We start from the raw sequence: 24,700 nt of genomic DNA, 5'->3' as shown, positions 1-24,700 counted from the left end.
CTTTAAAGGAGTGAAAGTACTGTTTTTTTTTTGTTGTTGTTGAAAGTTAACCTGCAGTGCCATCTAGTGGCAGAAGAGAAAAAGATTTTGACCATGAAGAAATTCTAACTGCGATTGACCTTGGCATTTTGGCTGAATGATAATAGAACAGATGTGGAAGAGAGAAGACTAGACTTTGAACTTGCTTCTGAACTTTTTTGGGGGGGCTTTTAATCTTATATTATTTTTTTCTTCTGGGGTGACTAGTTTTCTGTATAACTTTTTGTGAACATTTTGAAGTACTCTGTTTTGAGATTTGCTGGTGGAAAAGTGAAAAGCTTTTTTTTTTTTTGAATTGCCTTTTATCTAGATGCTTTTTTATTACTGAATTTAACAGAATTAGAGTGCTAAGAATTTGGATTATGACTTGAAGAGTCAGAAGAAAAAACCTTTTTTGTTGTTGTTTGGATTTTTATTTTGAACTTCTACCTTTTGTAGTTTGCTTTTCTTCTTTTTTCTTCTCTTTTTTTTCTCTCCTCTTTTTCTTCTCTTTTTTTCTTTTTGATGGGAGATTTGGAGTTTTGAATTTTTGGAGGGAGGTGGTTGATTGGGATTTTTTTTTCTTTTATTTTTGCTAATCCAACCATCCGGTGGATTAGATATTTGGATTATAAACAAACCACAAGTGGATTATAAATTATTTGGAAAAGTGGAAATGAAGAAATTTACAGCTCATTTACATTCAACATCAAGTCCCTCAATAACAGAAACACAGAAAACTTTGGAGATGATGGAACTAAAAAATTTTATGCAGTCGCTTCATGATGATTTAAAACAGAAGTTAAAAGAAATGAAAGCTTGATTGGGAAAAACAGAGAATCCAGAAAGTAGAAGAAAAAGTGGAAATGACAGAGAAGGTGGTTGAGGAACTAGAAGAAAAATTGGTGTCAACTGACAAATTACAAGAAAAAACAATTATACTGTTGGAAATGGAGTGTTCTGAATTTTACTTAAGATTTCAAAATATAGAGGAAGAAAAAGGAGAAAATTTACCTGAGGTGATTGCTGAGATTTTGTCAGAAGTTTTGGGACAATCCAAGGAAAAGATTTTAAATGAGATTGATGAAGCTTTTAGAGTATATACAAGATATGCAATGAGGAATAAATTACCAAGAAAAGTATATGTAAGATTTACAAAGAAGGCAGTGAAAACAGAGATATTACAAGCAGCAAGAATTACAGCACTGAAACATAAAGAACTTGTGGTTTTAAGTCAAATACTTAAAAGAGTCAGGGATCCGAGGAGAGAATATCAGTTCTTAACAAAAATTTTAATATCCAAAGGTTTCAGATGGCTAATACCTGAAGGAATCTTGGTGACATGGCAAGAACAAAGACATAGACTTGATTCTATTGGAAAAGCAAAATTATTCTATCAACAATTTTGTGGACCATTAGAAGATTTGGGAACAGTGGGAAAGACAAAGCAGAAAGATGAAGAGAAAGACAAAGATGAAAAAGCAAAAGAAGAAAGAGCATTAAGAGAAAGGGCAAGATCCAAGGATCCAATGGAACTAGGGCGATGAAACTAAAAACTAGTAACAAGTAAAACATGGAAGACAAAATTAAAGCAATATCACTAAATGTAAATGGACTGAATGCGGCGATAAGAAGAAATAGAACTTTAACCAAATTAAATAGTTTGAAGATGGACATTATATGTTTACAAGAACTACATATTAGAAAACAACATTTAAAACTACTACAATATCCAAAGTTAGGAGTTTTATTTACATCATTGATACAACAAAGTAAAAGAGGAATGGTTTTATATATTAAAGAAAAATTAGAACCTAAATTACTTTTTGAAGACGAAGAAGGCAGGATTCTGATGCTGGAAATAAAAATGAACTTTAAACTAATACTTTTGATAGCAGTATATGCACTAAATGAAAAGCAAGAAGAATTTTATTGGAGATTACACAGGAAAATTTTAGAATTGGACTATGAATAAGTATGTATAATGGGTGATTTCAATGCTGTAACAGATGTAGATTTGGATTATAAAACAGTCAAGACAAATAAAAAATCTAGAAGAACATTGCCAAAATCCTTTTTTATAATGATAGAAGAATTGAGCATTCAAGATATTTGGAGACAAAAACATTTGAAAGAGAATCAATATACTTTCTATTCAAATAGACATTTATTTTGGTCGAGGATAGATATGATATGGATGTCAACAGAACTTATAGACAATGTTCAAGAAGTAAATATTGGTTCAAATATTTGGGTGGACCGTAGACAATAATATGGAAAGGACAAAAGAAAAAGACAAGATGGACTTTGAACGCAACAATATTAAATGAAAAGGACTTCCAGTAGTTTATGGAAAAAGAACTAGAATTTTTCTTTAAAATAAATAAAAAAGAGGACACATCACTTCAGAATGTATGGGATATAATGAAAGCTTATATTAGAGGTCTGGCAATAATGTATTTGGGGAAAAAAGAATAAAAATAAAGGGCAAAAACAGATAAGACTGGAAGACAATTATAAGAATTTAGAGAAAGAATTCCAAAAAGATATTCAAAATAAAAAAATTAAGAAGTTGATGGAATTGAAAAAACATGAAATAAATTTAAATGAACAGGAATCATTAGCAAATAAATTAAGAGCAACTAAACAGAACTTTTTTGAAAATGCAAACAAACCAGGAAGGAGCTAGCATATAAATTAAAAAAAGAGAAGAAGAAAGTTATAAAACACTTACAAGATGAAGAAGGGAAATTACATTATAGAAATGAAGAAAATAATTCAACAATATTATGAAAAACTTTACTTTCAAGAGAAAATTCCAGAGGAAGAGATAATAAATTATTTGGAAAAATCAGATTTACCTAAAATAACAGAACAATATAAGGGAATGTTAGAAGAAAGAATAACAATGATGGAATTAACAGAAGCACTAAAAAGACAAAAAAGTGGGAAAGCACCAGGACCAGACGGTTTACCAGCTAAATTATATAAAATATTACAAGAAGTGATGAGTAATGTAATGTTGGAATTATTTAATGAACTTTTAATGAAGGCAAGAATGCCAGACTCATGGAGGGAGGCCTATGTAACACTTATACCTAAAGAGGACACAAAATTATAGACCAATTTTGTTGTTAAATGTGGACTGTAAGATTTTTCTTTCAATAATGGCGAATAGGTTAAAAAAACTATTAAATGAATATATTCATATGGACCAAAATGGATTTTTACCAAAAAGGCAAATTAGAGACAATATGAGCATAATTTTGAATACTTTGGCGTATTATGAAACACACTCAGAAAAGTAAATGCCAATGATGTTTTTGGATGTGCAAAAAGCCTTTGATAATGTGAACTGGCAATTTATGATAAAACAATTGCAGAGAATGGATTTTGGGGAGAGATTTATAAATACTATAAAAATGATTTATGACAGACAATCCACTAAGATAATGATGGAGAAATGACAGAAAATGTCAGTATCACGAAGGGCACTAGACAAGGATGTCCTCTATCACCATTGTTGTTTATTTAGACCTTAGAATTTTTAAATAGAAACATTAGGCAAAATGAAGAGATAAAAGGGATGAAAATTAAAAAAGAAGAGTACAAACTACAAGCTTTTGCAGATGATTTAGTATTCATCATAGAGGAACCACAAATAACAGGCTCTAAATTACTAGAACAAATAGAGAGTTATGGAAAGGTGTCTGGCCTAAAAATAAATAAAGATAAAACAAAAATCTTGGTGAAAAATATTACAGAAAAACAAAAAAGAGAGATAAAAGAGAATTTAGAAAAGAGTTAAATACCTAGGAGTATACTTAACCTCAAGATGTGTAATGGTAAAAGAGGACAATTATTATAGATTAAAACAACAAATTGAGAAAGATTTGGAGAAGTGGAAGAATCTTCAACTATCACTTATGGGAAAGATTGCAATAATAAAGATGAATATATTACTAAGATTATTATTTTTATTTCAGACAGTACCGATAAAAATTGAAAAGACTTATCTTAATAAGGTAATTATATGGCAAGGGAAAAAAGCAAGAATAAGCATAAAAATGCTTCAAGACACGAGATTACGCGGTGGATTTGGACTGCAGAATTGGGAATTATATTACCAGGCAGCAGCATTGACGTGGTTGAAGGAATGGGTTGAATTAAGAAATAAAAAGACTACCGTATTTTCCGGCGTATAAGACGACTTTTTAACACATGAAAATCTTCTCAAAAGTCGGGGGTTGTCTTATACGCCGGGTGTCGTTCTCCTGTAACCAGGCAGACCAGCCCGAAAGGCTCTGACGAGCCTTAAATGGCTCTGATGAGCCAAGCTCTGACCATCCCAGCTGAGTTGCTAATCAGGCAACTCAGCTGGGATCGCCAGAGCCATTTAAAAGGAAAAAACTTTTTTTTTTACATGGCTCTGGCGATCCAAGCTCTGACGATCCCAGCTGAGTTGCCTGCTAATCAGGAAACTCAGCTTGGATCGCCAGAGCCATGTAAAAGGAAAAAAGTTTTCCCCCTCCAGCTTGCTTACCTTAGCTGCTAGTCGCAACGCTTGCCTTGCTTCGCTTGCCTGAATCCATTCCATCAGCAAGCAACTCTGGAGCCTGGATAGCTCAACAGACTAAAAGCCTGTTATTAACATTCAGCTGTCTGCAATTATTGCATGTTCGAATCTCCCCAGGCTCAAGGTTGACTTAGCCTTCCATCCTTTCTAAGGTAGGTAAATTGAAGACCCAGTTGTGGGGGCAATAAGCTGACTTTGTATAAAATATACAAAAGTATGAAGGCTATTGCTTAACGCATTGTAAGCCGCCCTGAGTCTCCGGAGAAGGGCGGCACATAAATCTAATTAAAAAAAAAAAAAAACTCCCTGCCTGCAATCAAGCAGGCAGGGAATTGTGGACTTCAACTCCCAGAATTCCTCAGCCAGCAAAGCAAAGCTGAGGAATTCTGGGAGTTGAAGTCTAAAAGTCTTAAAGTTGCCAAGGTTGGAGACCCCTGTTCTATTGGGTAAGGTTTTTTCCCCTTTGGGAGCTTTAAAAAAAATAGTTAATTGGGGGTTTTTTTTAGTTGTTCTTTTTTAGACCTAGCCATTTAAAGTTTAGGAAGTTTTAAATTTAGCTTTCATATAAAAATAAAAATAAAATAAAATAAAATAATATTTGTGCAGCTTTCTGAGATTTAGTGTGTTTCTGTAGTGTTTCACTCTAACTACACAAACACACAAAATCTCACAAAGCTGTATGTGGAATTTTGTGTGTGTAAAGTGTGAACGTTGGTTTTTTGAGCTTTTTGTGGCTGTGTGAGGTTCCTGCTTGTTGCAGGGGCCATTCTGGGTCTAGCACAGCTGCTTTTACATTGAGGGTGAGCCAGTTGAGGTTTTTTAATTTTTATTTGGTGTACGTTGGAAGAGGGGTAGTCTTATACGGCGAGTATAGCCCAAACCCTATATTTTAACAGGAAAAGTCGGGGGTCGTCTTATACGCCCAGTCATCTTATACGCCGGAAAATACGGTACTAACATTGGAAGGCAATGATTTACAACTGGGATGGCATGCATTTTTGTGGTATGGTAGAAATAAGATACATACGTACTTTCACAGACATTATATAAGGAATGCACTGTTATTGGTATGGGAGAAGGTTAGAGACAAATATTATGTGAAAATACCAATATGGTTATCAACAATGGAAGCTTTAATACACCCAAATGTTTTTAATTTTGGAAATATTGTTAGATACAAGGATTTATTAACAGTAAGGGGGAATTGAAAGGGAAACAAGAACTGGAAGAACAGGGGATTGAGACGGATTGATATATGTACATGCAGATACAAACAAGATATGAAAAAGATGCTAAATTATATGGTTTCTATTTAGAAAAGACAGAGCTGGATAGGATATTCACAGGAACAGAGGATAAATTAATTAAAAAATGATATAATTTCTTTGTCAGCTCCAGCACGCTGTCGGCATGGAGCTGCCATTCTTGTGGGGGAGGAACGCACAAACCTCATTTCAGCCCAGCATCTGCTTCATCGAGCCTCCCAGGAACTGATAGGATTGACGAAAGGGAATAGCTGGGAGATGACATCATCATGGCCAGCCGGAAATAACAATTGGATTAACTGTTTAGATGCTGGTTGCAAATACTCAAGAATTAAACATAAGCCAACTTCCGGGTTACATGGGAGGGAGCAGCATGCGTGATTGGGTGGGTGGTGATAACTAATGGATAAATGGTGGTGGGAAGTACAGGGCAGTAGCCCTAACAAGATGTTCATCTGCGATTGTGAGTGCCAGTAAAGTGATTAAACTAAGGTAGCAGCCATCCAGGTTTGTCTCCTTTTATTTCCTTCTGTTTGGAACCTGACAGATTTGTTACGGCTCATTTTTTTTCAATGGCTGAGGGTACGGTGCCAGGTTAGGGGCAGCTGACCTTGAAGAGTCAGTAGTTCCAACCAAAGCTACTGTGCTCGAGACCTCTTCTCCTACAGAGGAGTCTGTGGCCACGGTCAGGCCAAAGGACAGGTCAGGTGGGAAGAGCTCACTGGACAGAAGCTGCAAGTAGCAGTAGAGGCACAGCAAGGTGATTCCAGAGATTGGTGGATTGACACCAAGACAGCAGACCGTCGAGGGCGGCCACTTCCTGGACCACTACTCACACCTTCGGGACAACACTTCACTCAATGGAGAGAGAAACGAATCTCCGAGGACGATGACTGGAGTTACTCCACAGCGCTGGGAAACCAGACTATTGAAGTGCTCCAGGAGATGTATGGAGTGAACGTTGGACTGCCTTGAACGTTCCTTCTATGTGCGCTGCAGGAGAGTCCAAGCATGGGTTAATTCAGTCTGACTTGTCATCACTGAGTTGGAATTTCTTTGGCCATGCCTTCCTCTTCCAGCTGAGTCTCAGTTTTTCCCAACGAAACTGGAAACAGAGAAGACACAGTCCAAATCGAAGAACGACCACTCCTGGACCCCGGACCAGCACAAACCAGGGTGGGATTGGACTCTCCTACAGTGCACATAGAAGGAACGTTCATGGCAACTCCAACGTTCATTCTCCTGAGCGCTGCTTGGAGAGTCCAAGCATGGGATATACCCAAGCTAAATTGATGTTGGGCAGGAAGCAGATTAGTCCAGGGTCCCCTCGGCCGGCAGGATTCTCTGTAAGACGCGCCTCCCAAACGCTGCTTCAGCAGATGCGTACTGATCCAGTTTGTAATTCCTCACGAACGGAGAAGGGGAAGCCCAAGTGGCAGCCCTGCAAATTTCCAAAATCGATGCCTGCGTAGCCCAGGCCGCTGTGGTGGCAGCACTTCGAGTAGAGTGCGCCGTGATGTGACGGGGCACAGGATGAGCTTGTTGTTCATAAGCTAATGCAATACACGCCTTGAGCCAACATCCAATGGTAGATGGTGATACCTTTTTCCCCATTGAAGTGGGCTGGAATGACACAAATAAGGCCTCCGTCTGCCTAAAAGGTGCTGTCCGCTTAATGTATCTTTTCAAAGCCTGGCGAACATCTGACGTATGCCAGCGCTTTTCCCTCAGATGTCTTGGATTGGGACAAAAGCAGGGGTGAAATGCTCCCGGTTCAGACTGGATCGCCCAATCCGGTAGCGATGGCGGCGGGTGGTTCAGAGAACCGGTAGCAAAAATCCCTGCGCCCCCCACCCCATGCTCAGCTGAGTCGCATAATCATCAGAAGCTTTTTTTTTTTTTACTTTTAAAAGCATTTTTTCTACAACCTCTTCTGATGAAAAAATGCTTTTAAAAGTAAAAAAAAAAAGCCTCTGATGATCGCGCGGCTCAGATGGGATCCTCAGAGCCTTTTCAAAGCATTTTTTTCTGCAACCTCTTGGCCGAAGAGATGGTAAAAAAATGCTTTGAAAAGTCTCTGACGATCCCAGCTGAGTTGCCTGATCGTCAGAGAGGCTTTTCAAAGCATTTTTTAAAATGCCTCTCTGATGATCCCAGCTGAGTTGCTTTGAAAAGTTTAAAAAAAAAAAAAAGTTGGCCACGCCCACCCAGTCACATTACACCCCTCCACCAAGCCACGCCCACATAACCGGTAGTAACACATTTTACATTTCACCCTTGGACAAAAGTCCAGTAGAATGACTTCCTGTGCCCTGTGGAACCAGGAATTTATTTTTGGCACAAAGGTAGGGTTCAAACGAAGAATGACATGGTCTGGGTGAAAAACGCGTAAATCCTGGCACATTGAAAGCGCCGCCAGCTCAGATATCCTATGTGCAGATGTAATTGCCACTAAGAAGGCAACTTTAAAGGTAAATAGTCTAATTGTAGTAGTCCACAAGGGCTCGAAAGGAGGTAAGGTGAGCGCTTGCAAAACCAATGACAGGTCCCAGGTCGGGTACCTATGGACTATTGACGGTAACAAGTTGGCAGCTCCTTTTAAAAAGCTGCAGATCTTTGGATGATGGAAGAGCGGAACAGGCCCCTCACCTGGTAAAATGGTCGCCAGAGCTGCAACCTGTCGGTGAAGCGTATTAGTGGACAGTCTCTTTTTCAGGCCTCATTGCAGGAAATCCAGGACCTGTGGGACGGTCGCGGATGTCGGTACCAGATTGACCCTAGTGCACCAGCGACAAAACGACGCCCAGGTGGCATCATAAATCCTGACTGTGGAGCTTTCCTAGATGCCAGAATGGTGGAGATCACCTCAGAAGAGTAAAGCTCCTTCTGGAGAGTCTCCCGCTCAAGTGCCAAACAGCCAACTTGAACCACTGAGGGTCTGGATGTTGAAGGGCCCCCTGACTGAGGGCGACCTTGTGCGGTGGTAATATCCAGGAGCGAGATATCAATAGCGACATCAGGTCAGCGAACCATGGACATCTCGGCCAATACGGAGCGACTAACAACACTTCCGCTTCTTCCTCCAAGATTTTCCTGATCACCTTCTGGAGTAAGGGGATGGGAGGAAAGGCGTACAGCAGTTCGGTTGGCCACGGGCAACAAAGGGCGTTGATCCCCTCGGCCGCCGGAGTCCAAAACCTGGCGAAAAAACGAGGCAGTTGAGTGTTTTGGGGAGTGGTGAACAAGTCCAGAGTCGGGGTCCCAAAACGAACTGTGATGAGGTGGAATAAATCTGGGTGAAGACGCCATTCGGACTGGTCTATTGTTGTTCAGCTCAACCAATCCGCCGTTGAGTTGGACGTCCCGGCGATGTGTTACACCCGCAAGGACAGTAGATGCCATTCTGCCCAGAGACACAACTTCCTCGCCTCGCACATGAGGAGCTTGGAGCGAGTGCCCTCTTGACGGTTGACATGTGCCTTGGCAGTGACATTGTCCATTAACAGAAGAACATGCTGATTCGACAACTCGGTTTGAAAATGTTGGAGCATCAGATGGGCCACCCTCAGCTCCACCAGTTGATATCATTGCATAGATCTTGTTGAGACCACCGCCCTTGTGTCACATGGGCCTTCAGGTGTGCCCCCCAGCCGAAGAGACTGGCATCTGATGTTAGGACCAGTCTGGGAGGATCCCGGAATAGGCAACCTTTCTCCATGGCCTTCGACTTCCACCAATCCAAGGAAGCACCTGTTGAGGAACCCTAATCCTGCACAGTGAGTTGCTGCGCCCTGACCTCTGACTGGGGAGAAGGAGCCACTATAAAGCTCTGGTATGCAAACGAGCCCAGGGAACTATTGCTAAGCAAGAAATCATTTTCCCTAATAGTTCGGAAAGAAGCAGTAGGGGTACTGAGTCTGACGCCTGAACCTGCATTACCATCTCTCTTATACTGCCCCTTTGTTCTTGAGACAGGAACACCTGAAACAACTGAGTGTTGATCACCGCCCCCAAATGGATAAGCCTGGTGGACAGAATCAGATGGCTTTTCTCCCAGTTTACTGAGAAGCCGTGATCCTGAAGAGTCTGGATCGTGAGTTGCAGATCCAGCTCTGCCTGCCTGAAAGACGATGACTGGATCAGAACATCGTCGAGATAACACTGTAGGCAGATGGGATGGGTCCTCAGATGCACCGCTACCATGACCAGTAATTTGGTGAAGGCGCGCGGTGCTGAGAAGAGGCCAAAGGGAAGGGCCCGGTACTGCTAGTGGCGGCCTGCGAAAGCAAACCTGAGAAACCTCCTGTGGGATATCCTTATGGGCACATGGAGGTAAGCCTCCTTGAGATCTATTGATGTCAAAAGATCTCCTTGCCCGAGGCCACCCAGGATCGAATGAAGGGATTACATTTTGAATCTCTTGTATTTTATGTGAACAGTGAGGTCCTTTAAATTCAAGATTGCCCTTTGGTCACCCGAGCTCTTAGGAACTAGAAAGAGTACAGAGTAAAACCCCAAACCTCTTTGCCCAATTGGTACCAGTTCTATGTCCAGCAAGTGCTGAATTTTGGCCTCCACCATGGCTTTCTTGGAGGCCTCCCTGGGTACCGGACATTGAATGAAGCGACGAGGGGGTCTGGAACAAAATTCTAAGGTTAGTCCGAGAGTTACTGTTTGTAAAGCCCACGCGTCCGTAGTGGTATCCCTCCACTGGTCAGCAAACATCTTTAACCTGCCAATAGGGATTTGAGTCCATGAGTCATTTGGAACGGCGGTAGGGGCATCCCCCAGAACCCCTGTAAGACCCCCTGGACTGTGGCTGCCGAGATCTGTCTCGAAATCCTGACCTGTTCTGAGATCTGTCCACCCCGTGGGAATATTGCCTATGGAATTGGGAGGCGGGGAATCCCGCCTCAGTATTCCGAAAGGGCTGCCTACGGTAATAAGGAGTAGGTCTTCTATCATATCTCCTATTCAGCTGAGGCAGAACCTTCCATTTATCTTTCCCTTCCACAAGGATGGGGTCTAACACTTCTCCAAATAGCTGACGTCCCTTAAAGGGGGCTGCGGCCAGGCACCACTTGGACCTGGTATCCGCCTGCCATTGGCGTAGCCAATAACAAGGGTCTGGATGCTACATTAGACACCAGAGCTCTAGAGGCAAGTTTAGCAGCATTAATAGTTGCATCGGCTGTGTATTCCATTGCGGCTATCAGCTTGCTGAGATCTTGTTGGAGGCGGACGTCCTTTGGGGAGATCCTGGCCTGCATCTGCTTTAACCATAGGAGTTATGTTCTAGAAAGGAATGAAGCCGCTGTAGCAGACCTGATTGCCCAAGCTGCAGCCTGGTGAGTTTTGCGTGCAGCCAAATTCACCTTCCTATCCTCAGGCTTCATCAGAAGGAAGAATGGCAGCAGAAGCCAAATTAGCCAAGGGAGAATCCACTGTGGGAATTTGGAGGAGCTCCTCAAGCTCCTTTTCCACTGTGTACATCTTTTTATCCATGCCACTAGGCACTGGAATAGAGACAGGATGTTCCCATTGTCTTTGAATTACATCTACAACAAATTTTGGATAGGGAATAACTTCCTGAGTAGAAACCTGCTCTGTAAAGAGACTGGCAGAAAGATCCTGAGAGTCCTTAGGATCTGCAGTAGATCTGTCCCTCTGACCCATATTAGCAGTCATTTTAACTTTAAGCAATAATGTCTTAAAAAGATGAGGACGGAACAAGCCAGTGTATCCTGGCAAAGTCCCTCATCACCAGACATTTCAAATTCGCCCAATTCCTCCTCTCCTTCCAGTGAAGCCTCACTGCGAAGAGATGGAGAATCATGACATGAGTCTTCCCTATAGTCCCTATGCCTATGTGCATGTTGATGCATAGAATCCGGTCTTGAAGGGCCTGGATATAAGGGAGCCAACAATCCCGTTTGTGCCAGCGCCTCATCAATGCCCTGGGTAATGGTTTGCACAATGGCATAACGTAATTCTGAGGATAAACCTTTTTGTGCTGGCTCCAGAGGGCGAAGCACCGCTGCTGTGGGCGTAAAGGTGGCAGATGGCGCTGAACGCTTCCTGCCAGGCACCTGAGAAGAATCAGAAGAAGGCTGAGCTGTGGCTAAGGCAAAGCCTTCCTGATAGGGGACTGCATGAAATCCATGTGACTCCTGAGGTATAGTGGGAGACCAATTAGGATGATCCTCCTGTACCTCCTGTGTCTGTAAATCTGCAGATAAGGCATTAGTCGGCTCACACTGATCCCTAGAAACTTCAGGGGATTTAGGAGCTGCAGCCTGTTTCTGGGCTTTTGCAAAATGTTTCTCTAAGGCTTTTTGTCTTCTCAGGGCATCCTTTTCAGCTGCTGCAGATGAAGATTTAGAACAGTGGTTCTCAACCATCCTAATGCCACGACCCTTTAATACAGTTCTTCATGTTGTGGTGACCCCCAACCAGGGGTGGGTTCTAAGTTTTTTTACTACCGATTCTGTGGGCGTGGCTTATTTTGTGGGCGTGGCTTGGAGGTCATGTGACTGGGTGGGCGTGGCTAGCTGGTCATGTGACCGGATGGCCATGGCTATGTGTATAGGGACTATTCAGAGGGCCGAAAAAAGTCATTTCTGACAGGTCCTCGCACTTTTGACCGGTCCTCACACTTATGACCATCCTCACATTTATGCCCGTGCAGCATTCTTAACAACCATGTCACTCATTTCACAACTGCTTCTTTTCACCATGGTGATAAGATAGGGCAAAAAACGTAAAATGTGAGGATAGTCGTAAATTCGAGATCTGGTCAAAAGTGCAAGGACCAGTCAAAAATAACTTTTTCAGCCCTCTGAGTAGTCCATGTGCACAAAAGGACTACTCAGAGGGCTGAAAAAAGTCATTTCTGACAGGTCCTCGCACTTTTGACTGGTCCTCACACTTAGGACCATCCTCACATTTATGCCCGTGCAGCATTCTTAACAACCATGTCACTCATTTCACAACTGCTTCTCTTCACCATGGTGACAAGATAGGGCAAAAACGTAAAATGTGAGGACAGTCGTAAGTTTGAGGACTGGTCAAAAGTGCGAGGACCAGTCAAAAATAACTTTTTCAGCCCTCTGAGTAGTCCATATGCACAAAAGGACTACCCAGAGGGCTGAAAAAAGTCATTTCTGACAGGTCCTCACACTTTTGACCGGTCTTCGCACTTATGACTGGTCATCATTTATGCCCATTGTAGCATTCTTAACAACCGTGTCACTCATTTCACAACTGCTTCTCTTCACCATGGTGACAAGATAGGGGAAAAACGTAAAATGTGAGGACAGTCGTAAGTGCGAGGAGTAGTCAAAAGTGCGAGGAACAGTCAAAAATAACTTTTTCAGCCCTCTGAGTAGTCCATATGCATAAAAGGATACAGCAATAGAGAGGGATGAAGGAAGGGAAAGGAAATTAGATTAGGAGTGAGGGTAAGAGAGGGAAGAAGAGAGGAGAAGAAGGAGAAAGGAAGAGGAAGTAGGGAGGAGAAGAAGAGGGGGAGGAAGAGAAAGTAAGAAGGGAAGAAAAGAGAGAGGTGGTAGGTTTGAGGAGAAAAATTGCTGTATAATAAAAAAGATGAAAGGGAAGAAAGCCAACCCCAAACAAATATAAAGATATTAAGATAAGAATGAAGTTAAACTTTAAAGAATAAAAGAAAACAAATATCAAGTACCAGTCGGGCTTCAGGCAGGGGTACAGCACAGAAACAGCATTGGTCGCGTTGGTGGATGATCTCTGGAGGGCTCGGGACAGGGGTTGTTCCTCTGTCCTAGTCCTATTAGACCTCTCAGCGGCTTTTGATACCATCGACCATGGTATCATGCTGCAGCGGTTGAGGGGGTTAGGAATAGGGGGCACCGTTTTGCGGTGGTTCTCCTCCTTCCTCTCCGACCGCTCGCAGTTTGTGTTGGCAGGAGGACAGAGGTCGACCTCGAGGCATCTCGCATGGGGAGTGCTGCAAGGGTCGGTCCTCTCGCCTCTCCTGTTCAACATTTATGTGAAGCCGCTGGGTGAGATCATCCGTGGTTTTGGGGTGAAGTGTCATCTGTACGCTGACGATACGCAGCTGTACATCTCCACTCCAGACCACCCCAACGATGCCCTTGATGTGATGTCCCGCTGCCTGGAGGCCGTGCGGGCCTGGATGGGAGGAACAGGCTCAGACTCAACCCCTCCAAGACCGAGTGGCTGTGGCTTCCGGCGCCCCGATATAGTCAGCAGGTGCCATCGCTGACTATTGGGGGTGAATCTTTGCCCCCCACAGAGAGGGCTCGCAATCTGGGTGTCCTCCTGGACGCACGGCTGTCTTTAGAAGAGCACATGACGGCCGTGGCCAGGAGGGCCTTTTATCAGGTTCGCCTGATTCGCCAGTTGCAGCCCTTTCTGGATCGGGACGCCTTGCGCACGGTCACTCATGCCCTTGTCACCTCCCGGTTGGACTACTGTAATGCTCTCTACATGGGGCTCCCCTTGAAGAGCATTCGGAGGCTCCAACTGGTCCAGAATGCGGCCGCGCGGGTGGTTATGGGTGCAACTCGTTGCGCCCACGTGACACCCCTCCTGCGCGAGCTGCACTGGCTCCCAGTGGCCTTCCGGGTGTGATTCAAGGTGTTGGTTACCACCTTTAAAGCGCTCCATGGCATAGGACCCGGGTACCTTCGAGACCGACTTCTGCCACCAATAGCCTCCCACCGACCAGTCCGCTCCCACAGAGAGGGTCTCCTCAGGGTGCCATCGGCCAAGTTATGTCGGCTGGCGACACCCAGGGGGAGGGCCTTCTCTGTGGGAGCCCCAGCCCTGTGGAATGAACTGCCCCCGGAAATACGTAAGATCTCCGACCTCCGGGTGTTTCGCTGCGCTCTGAAAACCCTGTTGTTCCGCCAGGCCGGGCTATTAACATAACGTTTTAAATTGGGGTATTTTAAATTTCTGGGATTTTAATTGGAGCCTAATTATTTAATGATTTTAAATTTTAATTGTTGTTTTGTTTCTGTGTTTTTAAATAGGCTGTACACCGCCCTGGGTCCTTCGGGAGAAGGGTGGTATAGAAATAGAAATAATAAATAAATAAATAAACAAATAAATAAATAAATATGAATAAATAACAATAATTAGAAACACACATACAAACATACAATGTATTTTCTTTGAACAGAGTATTTGGCCGGTTCACAAATTTAAACAGTGTTTAGTCATTTCAATTAAATTTACAATTTCTATATTTCCTTTTTGCCATATTTATTCCTCATCTATTTTTGTAAAAAACCAATATTACCCTTCATCCTCATCTCTAATCTTAATCAAATTCAATTTTTCCCTTCTATTCTATATTATACCCCTTCGCATTGTCATCTATTTTTATATCCATCCTCACATTGGTTAATTATGTAATATTACAGTTGTTTAATATAAATTCAACATTTTAATATAAATCAATTAGTTATATAACTACCTTTTTTGTATATTAATCAATATGAACATGAATATTCCAATTATTTCCATGCAATCCAATTTCTTACAAATCAGTTAATTATATTTACCAATAATAATAAACCAAATAATTTCCCCCATATATTCCTCCAAACCACAACTTAACCATTTCTGCTTTCAACACAATATACAATTAATAGTATCTCAATTATTACAATTCCCTAGTTAAATAGAGCTTTTTTTCTTTTGTGTTTTAAAATCTTGAACTCTCCTCTTTTTCCCTAAATTTCCCATTGTTTGCACCTACCTTTTTTGTTGAGGAAAAAGAAATCTGCCTGCCTAATTTTCCAATGTTGCAGCAACAGCAAAGCCAACAGCCTGCTTTACTTTCAGTTTCGTTTTTCAGTATAGCTAGGGGGGGAAAAATCTGCTCCAGGATTTTTTGCAAGGAAGCAGCAGAGCCCTCCGCAAAACAGCTGAGACCAAATCAGCTGAGAGTCGGGAGCCGATCTAATCAAGGGCTAATTAGCCAATGCTGAAGCTCCGCGGGCCAATAAAATTACAAAAAAACACCAAACCTTTTGTTAAATTGCTGGCTCGCCCACCCCTCGCCCACCACTATTTATTGGCAATAAATAGTGGTGCGGAGGGGCGGGGCAAGTCAGCAATTTAACAAACGGTTGGGCTGAATCTCCTAGAACTGGCAGAATCCCACCACTGGCTATAGGGCGGCCCTTTGAAGCCCCGCAGCAAAAATTTAAACAGTTTTTTTTCCTCTAGCCATCAGCTGGGACTCAGGAGGCAGCAATAGATTGGGAGTGGGCAGGGTAAGCGAACAGCCGGCGATCCAACAGAGCAGAGAGTGAGGGTGAGTGAAGGCATGGGGGGGGGCGAGAGAGGGCTTTGGCGACCCCTGTGAAATGGCCATTCGACCCCCAAAGGGATCGCGACCCCCAGGTTGAGAACCGCTGATTTAGAATGTTTGGCTTGGGTGCTAGTAGAAGGCTTACTAGATCTTAATTTTGGTTTTTTAAGAATAGAACATTCAGCTTGAGGCTGAAATGGTGAAGACCCCTCACAATCACTGCTATTTGCCATAACTAACACACAATGTTAGATTCAGAAAAACAATTGTAAGACAAACTGAAAAAATGTACTCACTGCGCAGTTCAAGGCTCTAATTACGCCAAACCGGCAAAACGATTTGTTTGCAAATAATATTAGGCAGCAGCAGCAATAATCTGAGCACCCTAGGAATTAAAGGGCGTAAGGCCTGTAACACTGTCTCCAAAGGCCACAAAATGTTTACAAAACCGACAATACGGTTTACTTGTGTGATAAGTAGATGCTCAGGCTTCCGAAATGCAGATCTCTTCCAATTTTCGCCCAGCTGCTTCAATTGTAAATATTTTGCTGCATTGTATGCCCCAACAAAATGGCCACCGCCAGCAAAATGGCAGCTATTGGCCGCACGGTCAGCGCGCTCTCTCCCTGCGATCCACGGCTCTCCAGCAGCAATAAGGGAGGAAATCCGAAGCCTCGGTCCTCCCTGAGGCCAACGATGTCTGCCTGACGATCCTTGCTGCAATCCAATTCCACGTGGCAATGGCCACCGCCGCAGCGATCTTATTGCTGCCTCGCAGAGTGCACAGCACTGACTCACGCTCTGCGCTCTGTTTTTCAGTCACACCAAGCCAATTTCCAAGAGGCTCTTTTTTTTTTTTTTTTTGTATTTAACCAATTTATTCTTTGAAAAATAGCTAATTTTCCTAATTTAATATAATTTAAATTGAAGAGCCAACTCAAACAAGTCTTTCCTGTCAGACTGAGTTGGAAAAACTGAGGCTTGGCTGGAAAAGGAAGGCGTGGCCAAAGAAATTCCAACTCAGTGATGACAAGTCAGACTGAATTAACCCATGCTTGGACTCTCCAAGCAGCGCACAGGAGAATGGCTGGGTTCCGAGAACCGACCCGAGTTAATGTGTGGCAGAGGCCAGGAGTGGGACTGCCTCCTTTGCCTAGGACCCAAGGAATAGAAGGTCCTCCGCTTCGATCCAGGGTGCCTGGGAAGGGCAGGCCATATGACCTCCCAGGGGCTTTAGGAGTCCCACGAAAACCCGTCCCAGAGGATGCTGGGCTGACAGGACATCAATATGAACCGCAAGTGCCAGGGGTACAGGAATACATGGGCCAACTGCCCTACCTCCCAGCTGACCAACCAGCCCATCAAGGCCCTGTATATATGGGCAGGTGGGACCCGCCGCCTTTGCGAGTGTCATTTGATGGCAGCCCTGAGAAGGTGCCTTTGTTTCTAGGCCAGGTCCTCAATCACTTTGACTGCTACGGCAGACTGTACACCTCCCAGTGGGACATGATTATTGCAATAACAACAGTCATGGAAGGGGAGGCGACAGACTTGGTGGCGGATCTATATAGAGACCATGCGGCTGAGTTGGGTGATTTAGGCCTGTTTCTATCTGGCCTCCAGGAGAGGTTTGAAGACTGTACTGGAGCACAACAGGCTGAGGGAGATCTACTGAAGATAAAACAGAGGAGGAGGCCTGTGGCAGAGTACATCAGGGAATTGAGAAGGCTGGCTGGTAAAGCGCAGGGGTGGCCTGAGAGACTGGTTGTACACCATTTCAAGGTGGGCCTAGATAAGACCTTACGTCAAGCTTGTGCATGCCGGGGCCTGGCTCCACATTGACAGCTTGGTTCCAAGAGGCCACTGAACTGGACGCATGGTCTCTATACAGATCCGGGGCTGCCATCAAATGACGCTCCTAAAGGCGGCGGGTCCCACCTGCCCATATATACAGGGCCTTGCTGGGCTGGTTGGTCAGCCGGGAGGTTGGGCCGTTGGCCCATGTACTCCTGGGTACATGTCTGTCAGATTCCAAACAGAAGGAAATAAAAGGAGACAAACCTGGATGGCTGCTACCTTAGTTTAATCACGCGCGTGATTGGGTGGGTGGTGATAACTAATGGATAAATGGTGGTGGGAAGCACAGGGCAGTAGCCCTAACAAGATTTTCATCTGCGATTGTTAGTGAATGCCAGGAAGTGATTAAACTAAGGTAGCAGCCATCCAGGTTTGTCTCCTTTTATTTCCTTCTGTTTGGAACCTGACATTCTTACTTGGTATTGAATTGGAGGAGGAGCAAGTAAAGGAAACAATGATAGCCTGGGCAAAGAATTTTGGATATTCAATTGACCTAGAGAAATGGCAACAATTATGGGAAAGGAATTATAAATTAACAATGTCCACTGCATATAAGGAAAATCAATATAAAATGTTTTATAGATGGCACATGCCACGTGAGAAACTGGCAAAAATGTTTAAAGATAAATCAGCCAAATGTTGGAAATGTCACCAGTTACCAGGTTCATATTACTGGGTATCCTCCCTGAAAAAGTTAGTAAAGAAAATATTTACTTGATTATACATGTAATAACAGCTGCAAGGATTGTTTATGCACAAAACTGGAAAGCAGAGAAAATATCTTTGAAAGAAGAATTTAAAAAAAATTAGACTGTGCAGAAATGAATAGATTGACTTTGATGATTAAAAAAAGAGAAGAGTCAGAATACTTTAAGATATGGAATCAATTTTACCATTGGTTAGAAAAGAGATACAAATAACTAAATTAATAGTTATGTATAAAAAGTGCTACGATTAGAATATTGTACAAGAATGGGCAAGAATGAAGACAGAAGAAACAACAAAAAGAAGAATTTTTGGAGACAACACCGAGATGTCACATGGAAGGAATGACTGATGTATTAAATGTTTATTTGTCTAAAAAATAAAAAAACTTTTTTTAAAAAAAAAATTGTAAATATTTTCTTTGTAAGCTGTTGACATGGTCAATTTATAGTTTCTTTCCCAGAATTTTTGCCATTTATCTAATTCTATAATATATCCAAAATTTTTGGACCATACTATCATAGTTTCTTTTACTTGATCTTCTTCCATTTTGAAATTCAATAGATAACTATATTTTTTTTTTATTTGTCAGCCCTCCCTAAAAATATCTGATCTAATTCTGAAGGTTCTTTGTAAAATCTGTACATTTCTGCATCTTTCTTGTATCTTGATTAAGATGTTCCCCTTTCAAATCACATGACATTTGTTCGAATTAGGCTCACCGTGTCCTCCCCTCTATATGGGTTGAATCCAATACTATTGTGAAAAGTTCTGGTTATCTTTCAGGGTATGAATTCTGAAGCCATTCCAAATTATACCCCTAGGCTTGGAGACCAAAGTCCACTGTTTCACAAAATCCAACAACATCTTTACAATGAGATCAGGAAGCTAAGGTAAAGCTATTACTGTGGTGAGTATATCACTCCACTTATCCCTGGAGAGCGTATATGATGACTCACTGCCGCCAGGTAGGCGTTGCTCAGTGGGCATGGCTATCTGAGTGCCACCAGGTAGGCGTGGATGGGTGGGCATGGCCATGTTGATGTGAAGAATTAGGTACAGCCGGCTCAGCGCAGATGACTCTTGGAGGCTGAGTTGGTGCGGCTGGGTGGGCATAGCCTGGTGGACACGACCGTGCGGGTATGGCCAAGTGAACAAAAATCGTGCTGGCAAATAGGAAGTAGGGAAGCTGCAAAATTTGAAAGGCAAAGGGTAGATTCCCCCCCCTCCCCCCAATTTGGTAAAACACTCCCTTTTTCTTTCTGCTTCCCAGGAGAAGTTCCTCTGCTAAGTTGATTCACAACATGGAGTATATCAGGATGATGAGTGCTGGATGTAACTTCTACATTTCTTTAGAGTTATAAATTCTCATAAAGTACATCAATTTGCAGAAATCTCACTGAATCAGAAAAGGGATTCATCATTCCCCATTGGTCAAATCCACACAAATGGGGAAGGGGAGGATGGAAAATGAGAAGGAGGGAATAAACAGGAGGGGAGGGTGGATGTTTTATATTTTCAGTACAGTTTGACATAATTCTTGCTGTGCCTCTTCCCCCACCCAAAAAAAATACCCCGACAATTTGATTTTGGATACCACTGTCCATCTCTACATTCTGATATTCTTTTTGGAATATGAGGCAAACTACTTTTACAGTTATATACCATGTGTTATGCTTTATCCGGGTACTAAATTTTTAGATTACCACGATGCATTTAATAAAAGCCAAACATTTTTTCCTAGTTCTTATTCCAGCCATTTATTTCTCTTGCCCTGCACATGTAGTGTTGGGAAATACAGTGCATAGAACATGTACCAGTTTGTTTTCTTTGATTTCCAGACTTTATTGGTCTATGTCTTCCTTATCGGTGTTTCCCACAGTTAAGGCAAAAAGGTCATAAAAAATCCCAACTAAATGTAGTATCCTGATTTCCCTGTTTTTAATCTACCTGACCATAAACTAGGCAAATGTCTCTTTTGTTTATGGGTATGCACATCATTCCTTTGGACCTATCAGGCAAGAGATCCTTATCTGGCCATCCTGCCACAATTACAAGCAAGAGTAGCATAAGAACATAAATCATAAGAATATGAAAAACTACAGTGATAACCCAAGCCTTGTGTTATCCTGCATGGACAGTCACTTGTCTTAAATGGTATAGGGCACGGGTGCCAAACTCAATCACATCACGTGATGTATCATGACTCTTTTGCCTTTGTGGAGCCGAGGTAGGCGTGGCCTGTGTGTGATGCATCCGGCCTGCAAGCCGCCAGTTTGACACTATAGGATAATATAATTGATATTATAGGGTCTCCTGCTGGAGCAGGGGTTTAGACTAGAAGACCTCCAAGATCCCTTCCAGCTCTATTCTAATTGATCAATAAAGTGAGAACTTGATATCTATGAGAAGGCCATCCCAATTTGCCTTTCCAGTGGCTGGATGGCTGAATTTTTAACCATCCTTACTAACAAATATAGATAAACAAAACCTAGCTTAGATGAAGTTGGCTAGCCCCTTTTAAGGCTATTTGCTGATGGCTTTAGCCACATTTTATGTTACCAGATTTCATTGTCTATGCACAGTATGTGACAAACTATGCACAGTATGTGACGATGTACTTGAGCCTCTCCCTTGCCAGCCAAACTTAGTAGAGGAACCTGGGAAGCAGAAAGAAAAAGGAAGGGTTTTACCTAATTGGTGGGGGAGGGGGGAATCCACCCTTTGCCTTTCAAATTTTGCAGTGTCCGTACTTCATGTTTGCAAGCACATCTTTGGGTGATTTTTGTTCTGGCGGGGTGCTGAGTTGGCTCAAGTTGCCCTGGGCGACTTGTTCTGAGTCCACCTGGCCATGCCCAACAGGCAATCCCCTGGTCACACCCAAATGTTTGCGTCCACCTGGCCATGCCCACCCAGCCGCCCCAAGTCAGCCACCCCAAGTCAGCTGCACTGAGCCGGCTGCATCTAATCCTTCACATTGACCTGGTCACACCCACCCATGCCCACCTAGTGGCACTCATATGGCCATGCCCACCTGGCTGCTGTCAGTCATCCCATTCCCCCTGGAGACAGATCTCAATAATATTCAGTTATCTTCAGAGCAGAGTACATGATAACAGACAAAATCTCTCAAGGGATCTCTGCCAACCCCCCTTATTTTCCTTCCTTTCCTTTTTATCTTTTCCTTTCCTTTTATTTTTGCTTATTACTCCTTATAATGCAGATAATTTTATGCTTTGTTTCTGACTCTGAACCGCGGTGATCAAACAGTAAGTTTAAATCCAAGTGCCAATCTTATAAGTAGGCAAAGTGGCCCACAGACTAGATTAAGTTGGACAGCTCCAATTAAACTTTATCCAGATATGTATGTTTTACACCAATAATAGAAGCTGCAAAAAACATTTTCCCTGCCATCCCCTCATATTTTGGCACAGATTTTGCATGTCTGATCAGAAAATCAGACTTAACTGTTGGATTCTTTTTGAGGTAAACATACTCAAGTCCTGAGAAATAACTTGGCCTTTAATTGCCACATGAGTCAGAAAACAACTATGCAGAGAACAAGAGGGATGGGATCTTTTTACTATTTTGGGGGCACGTGTGCTGTAGCTTTAGGTTTTTCTCTTCTTCCAAATTATTAGTTGAGTGGGAAGAAAAAGGTTCAGTCTGAATGGTGAGAGGAAGAATTAGCCTTTCTCACTGAGGAAGAGAATATACCATACCAAACCATACTACGTTAATCAAGCAACTTCAGACTTAGTGACAAATTATGTGACAAAATAGCTTGTAACTGCCGTGTTTCTCCAAAAAGATGACACACCCTGAAAAGCAGCACTATCACGTTTTTGAGTGCATGTGATCAAATTAAGCCCCACCTACAAAATTAGCCCCAGATGCAGGGGGTGGGGTGAGGTACACAGGTAAAAAATAAGCTAGGGTGGAGATGAGAGGTGGTGGAGCTGCCCTACTTACCAGGCCTCGCACACCCTGCCTCGCCTTTTTCTGCAGCCGCTTGCCACCACTTGCACCCATCGCCCTGGCCTCGGTTTTGCCTTCAGATGCCTGTTGGCATCTGTTATCTGCAGCTGATAACAGAGCTCCAGATCAGTCCAGAGCTCTTATTATCGGCTGCAGAGAGCTTTTCAGAAGGTATCTGCAGTCGATAACAGAGCTCCAGATCGATCCGGAGCTCTGTTATCAGCTGCGGATGCTTTCCGGCAGGGATCTGAAGGTGAAACAGAGGCCGGGGCAATACGTGCAAGTGGTGGCAAGCGGCTGCAGAAGAAGTGGGCCAGCAGCGGGCTCCTGCTGGGCAGGGCTGTTGGTGCTACCACTGCGAGGTGAGTCAATAATTAGAACCCTCCAAAAAGAAGGCCTGGCTGTTTTTCCGGGGGTCAAAAGAAAATAAGACCCGGCATTCTTTTTGTAGAAACACAGTACTATTTTTTGTCAATAGAACTGAAAGTATTGGTGAACATTCTCTTATGATCTGCTGTTCCTTAATCTGTCTTAATCTGCTCCAAAGTTGAGTAAATTCAGTGTGTGTCCAAATTGCCATGGCAAAGGGGGAGAAGAGCAAGTCCTACTGTAGTTTGATAATTAGCACTGAAAGTAATATTACATAATTTCAAAACGAAAGAACCAAGTGGCAAAATAAAAATAGTAACAGCAAGAAAAAACAGAGATACATCATTTTCATTAAAGGAATACCATATAATCCACATAAAGCAATTTTGATAAAAGCAAGCATAACATGTAAAAAATGTTTCCCTGATTTTGGGCAATTTGTCATGATGCAAGCATCCCCTTTTGTTAGAAAGAAAATAAAGTAACATACCCGTGGATTCTCCATGTTTAATTTCTTCAGCAGTCCGGTCTATGAGGACATAGAGTGACCACACCACACAAGTGATAGCAATGATATGGAAAGTTACAGAGCATATGATCTTTCTTTGCTCACTGCCTGTCATCTGCAGTTTCTCCCACTAAGAAGAAATCCAGAAAATAGAAGTGTTCAGTTTTGTTGTCAAAGAATAAAGTGATATTTGCTGTCTAGTCAGAAACCTTTATTTTATTGAATTTGACCCTGATGGCAGATGATCAAGCAAGCACACACAGCTTACATATGGATATGATACACTGTTCTGTATTATGTTAAGTCCTTCATCAACCAACGGCATCTGAGGGCACTCTGGTAGCATGCGTTCTCTGTCATAATGCCTGTCATTTGCATTTCTTCAAAGATTTAAAAGACGCTGATTATAAGGTCTTGCCTCTCCGATCTTCCCAAGAAAGCAGGACTCTTGAAACTGCAATGGTTCCAAAAGGAGCTTTTATTGGAAGGTTTGTGATAACAAGAGATCTAGGCAAGAACTGAAACTTCTCATTTAAAACCAGCTATTTAAAACAATGCTAACCAAACCCCTCCCACACTACATCATTGCAGGGAAATAGAAACAGAGACTTCATATAAAGATTAATACAGTAATGCAAGAAACAGAAACAGAAACTTCATATACAGACCACTCCATTCTTCCCCCCTTACTCCCCCCAAGATGCAAGCATCCCTGTAGAAATATCTGGGACCTGGATGGCATGCCTTCTTATGGGACAGAGAGAATAAATCTCATTTATATTTTTTTCAACATAAAATATGAGAAGCTCTAATGCAAGTATGGCAAGAAATTAAGAAAAAACATTATATGAAAATTCCTAGCTGGGTCTCAACGATGGAAGCAATGATTCATCCCAATACCTTAGATATAAGCAAAATGGCCAAATACAATTAAATTCTGGACAGGCAGGGAAATTTAAAAAAATAGGCAAGAATTGGAAGAACAGGGAATAAAAATAGACTGGTGGCCATATTTGCAATCAATATCACGATATTCAAAAGATAAAGATTAATATGGAATTGAAATGCAGCCACAACAACTGGATAAAATATTGATTGGC

General features: G+C 42.5%; 1 protein-coding gene across 8 annotated transcripts in view; it reads right to left on the bottom strand.

Moving 5' to 3' along the window:
- LOC117660687 (E3 ubiquitin-protein ligase MARCHF8-like) overlaps window positions 1–24,700 on the bottom strand; it is a 78,626-nt gene that overhangs the window by 7,401 nt on the left and 46,525 nt on the right. For 5 of the 8 annotated variants that reach the window (XM_034408824.3, XM_034408826.3, XM_034408822.3 and 2 more), the window contains exon 6: window positions 23,583–23,730. In XM_034408824.3, the coding sequence (XP_034264715.1) occupies window positions 23,583–23,730 (148 nt within the window). Of the gene's footprint in view, window positions 1–8,946; window positions 9,058–16,349; window positions 16,569–20,489; window positions 21,406–23,582; window positions 23,731–24,700 lie in introns of those variants that run through there. The other 3 variants (XM_034408828.3, XM_087891205.1, XM_034408829.3) reach the window with 3 other exon arrangements.

This window comes from Pantherophis guttatus, chromosome 3 (genome assembly GCF_059756535.1).
Source record: "Pantherophis guttatus breed Tessera chromosome 3, ASM5975653v1, whole genome shotgun sequence".
NCBI lineage: Eukaryota > Metazoa > Chordata > Lepidosauria > Squamata > Colubridae > Pantherophis > Pantherophis guttatus.
The sequence above is the reverse complement of the archived record's forward strand: the minus strand, read 5'-3'. Positions and strand labels throughout refer to the sequence as shown.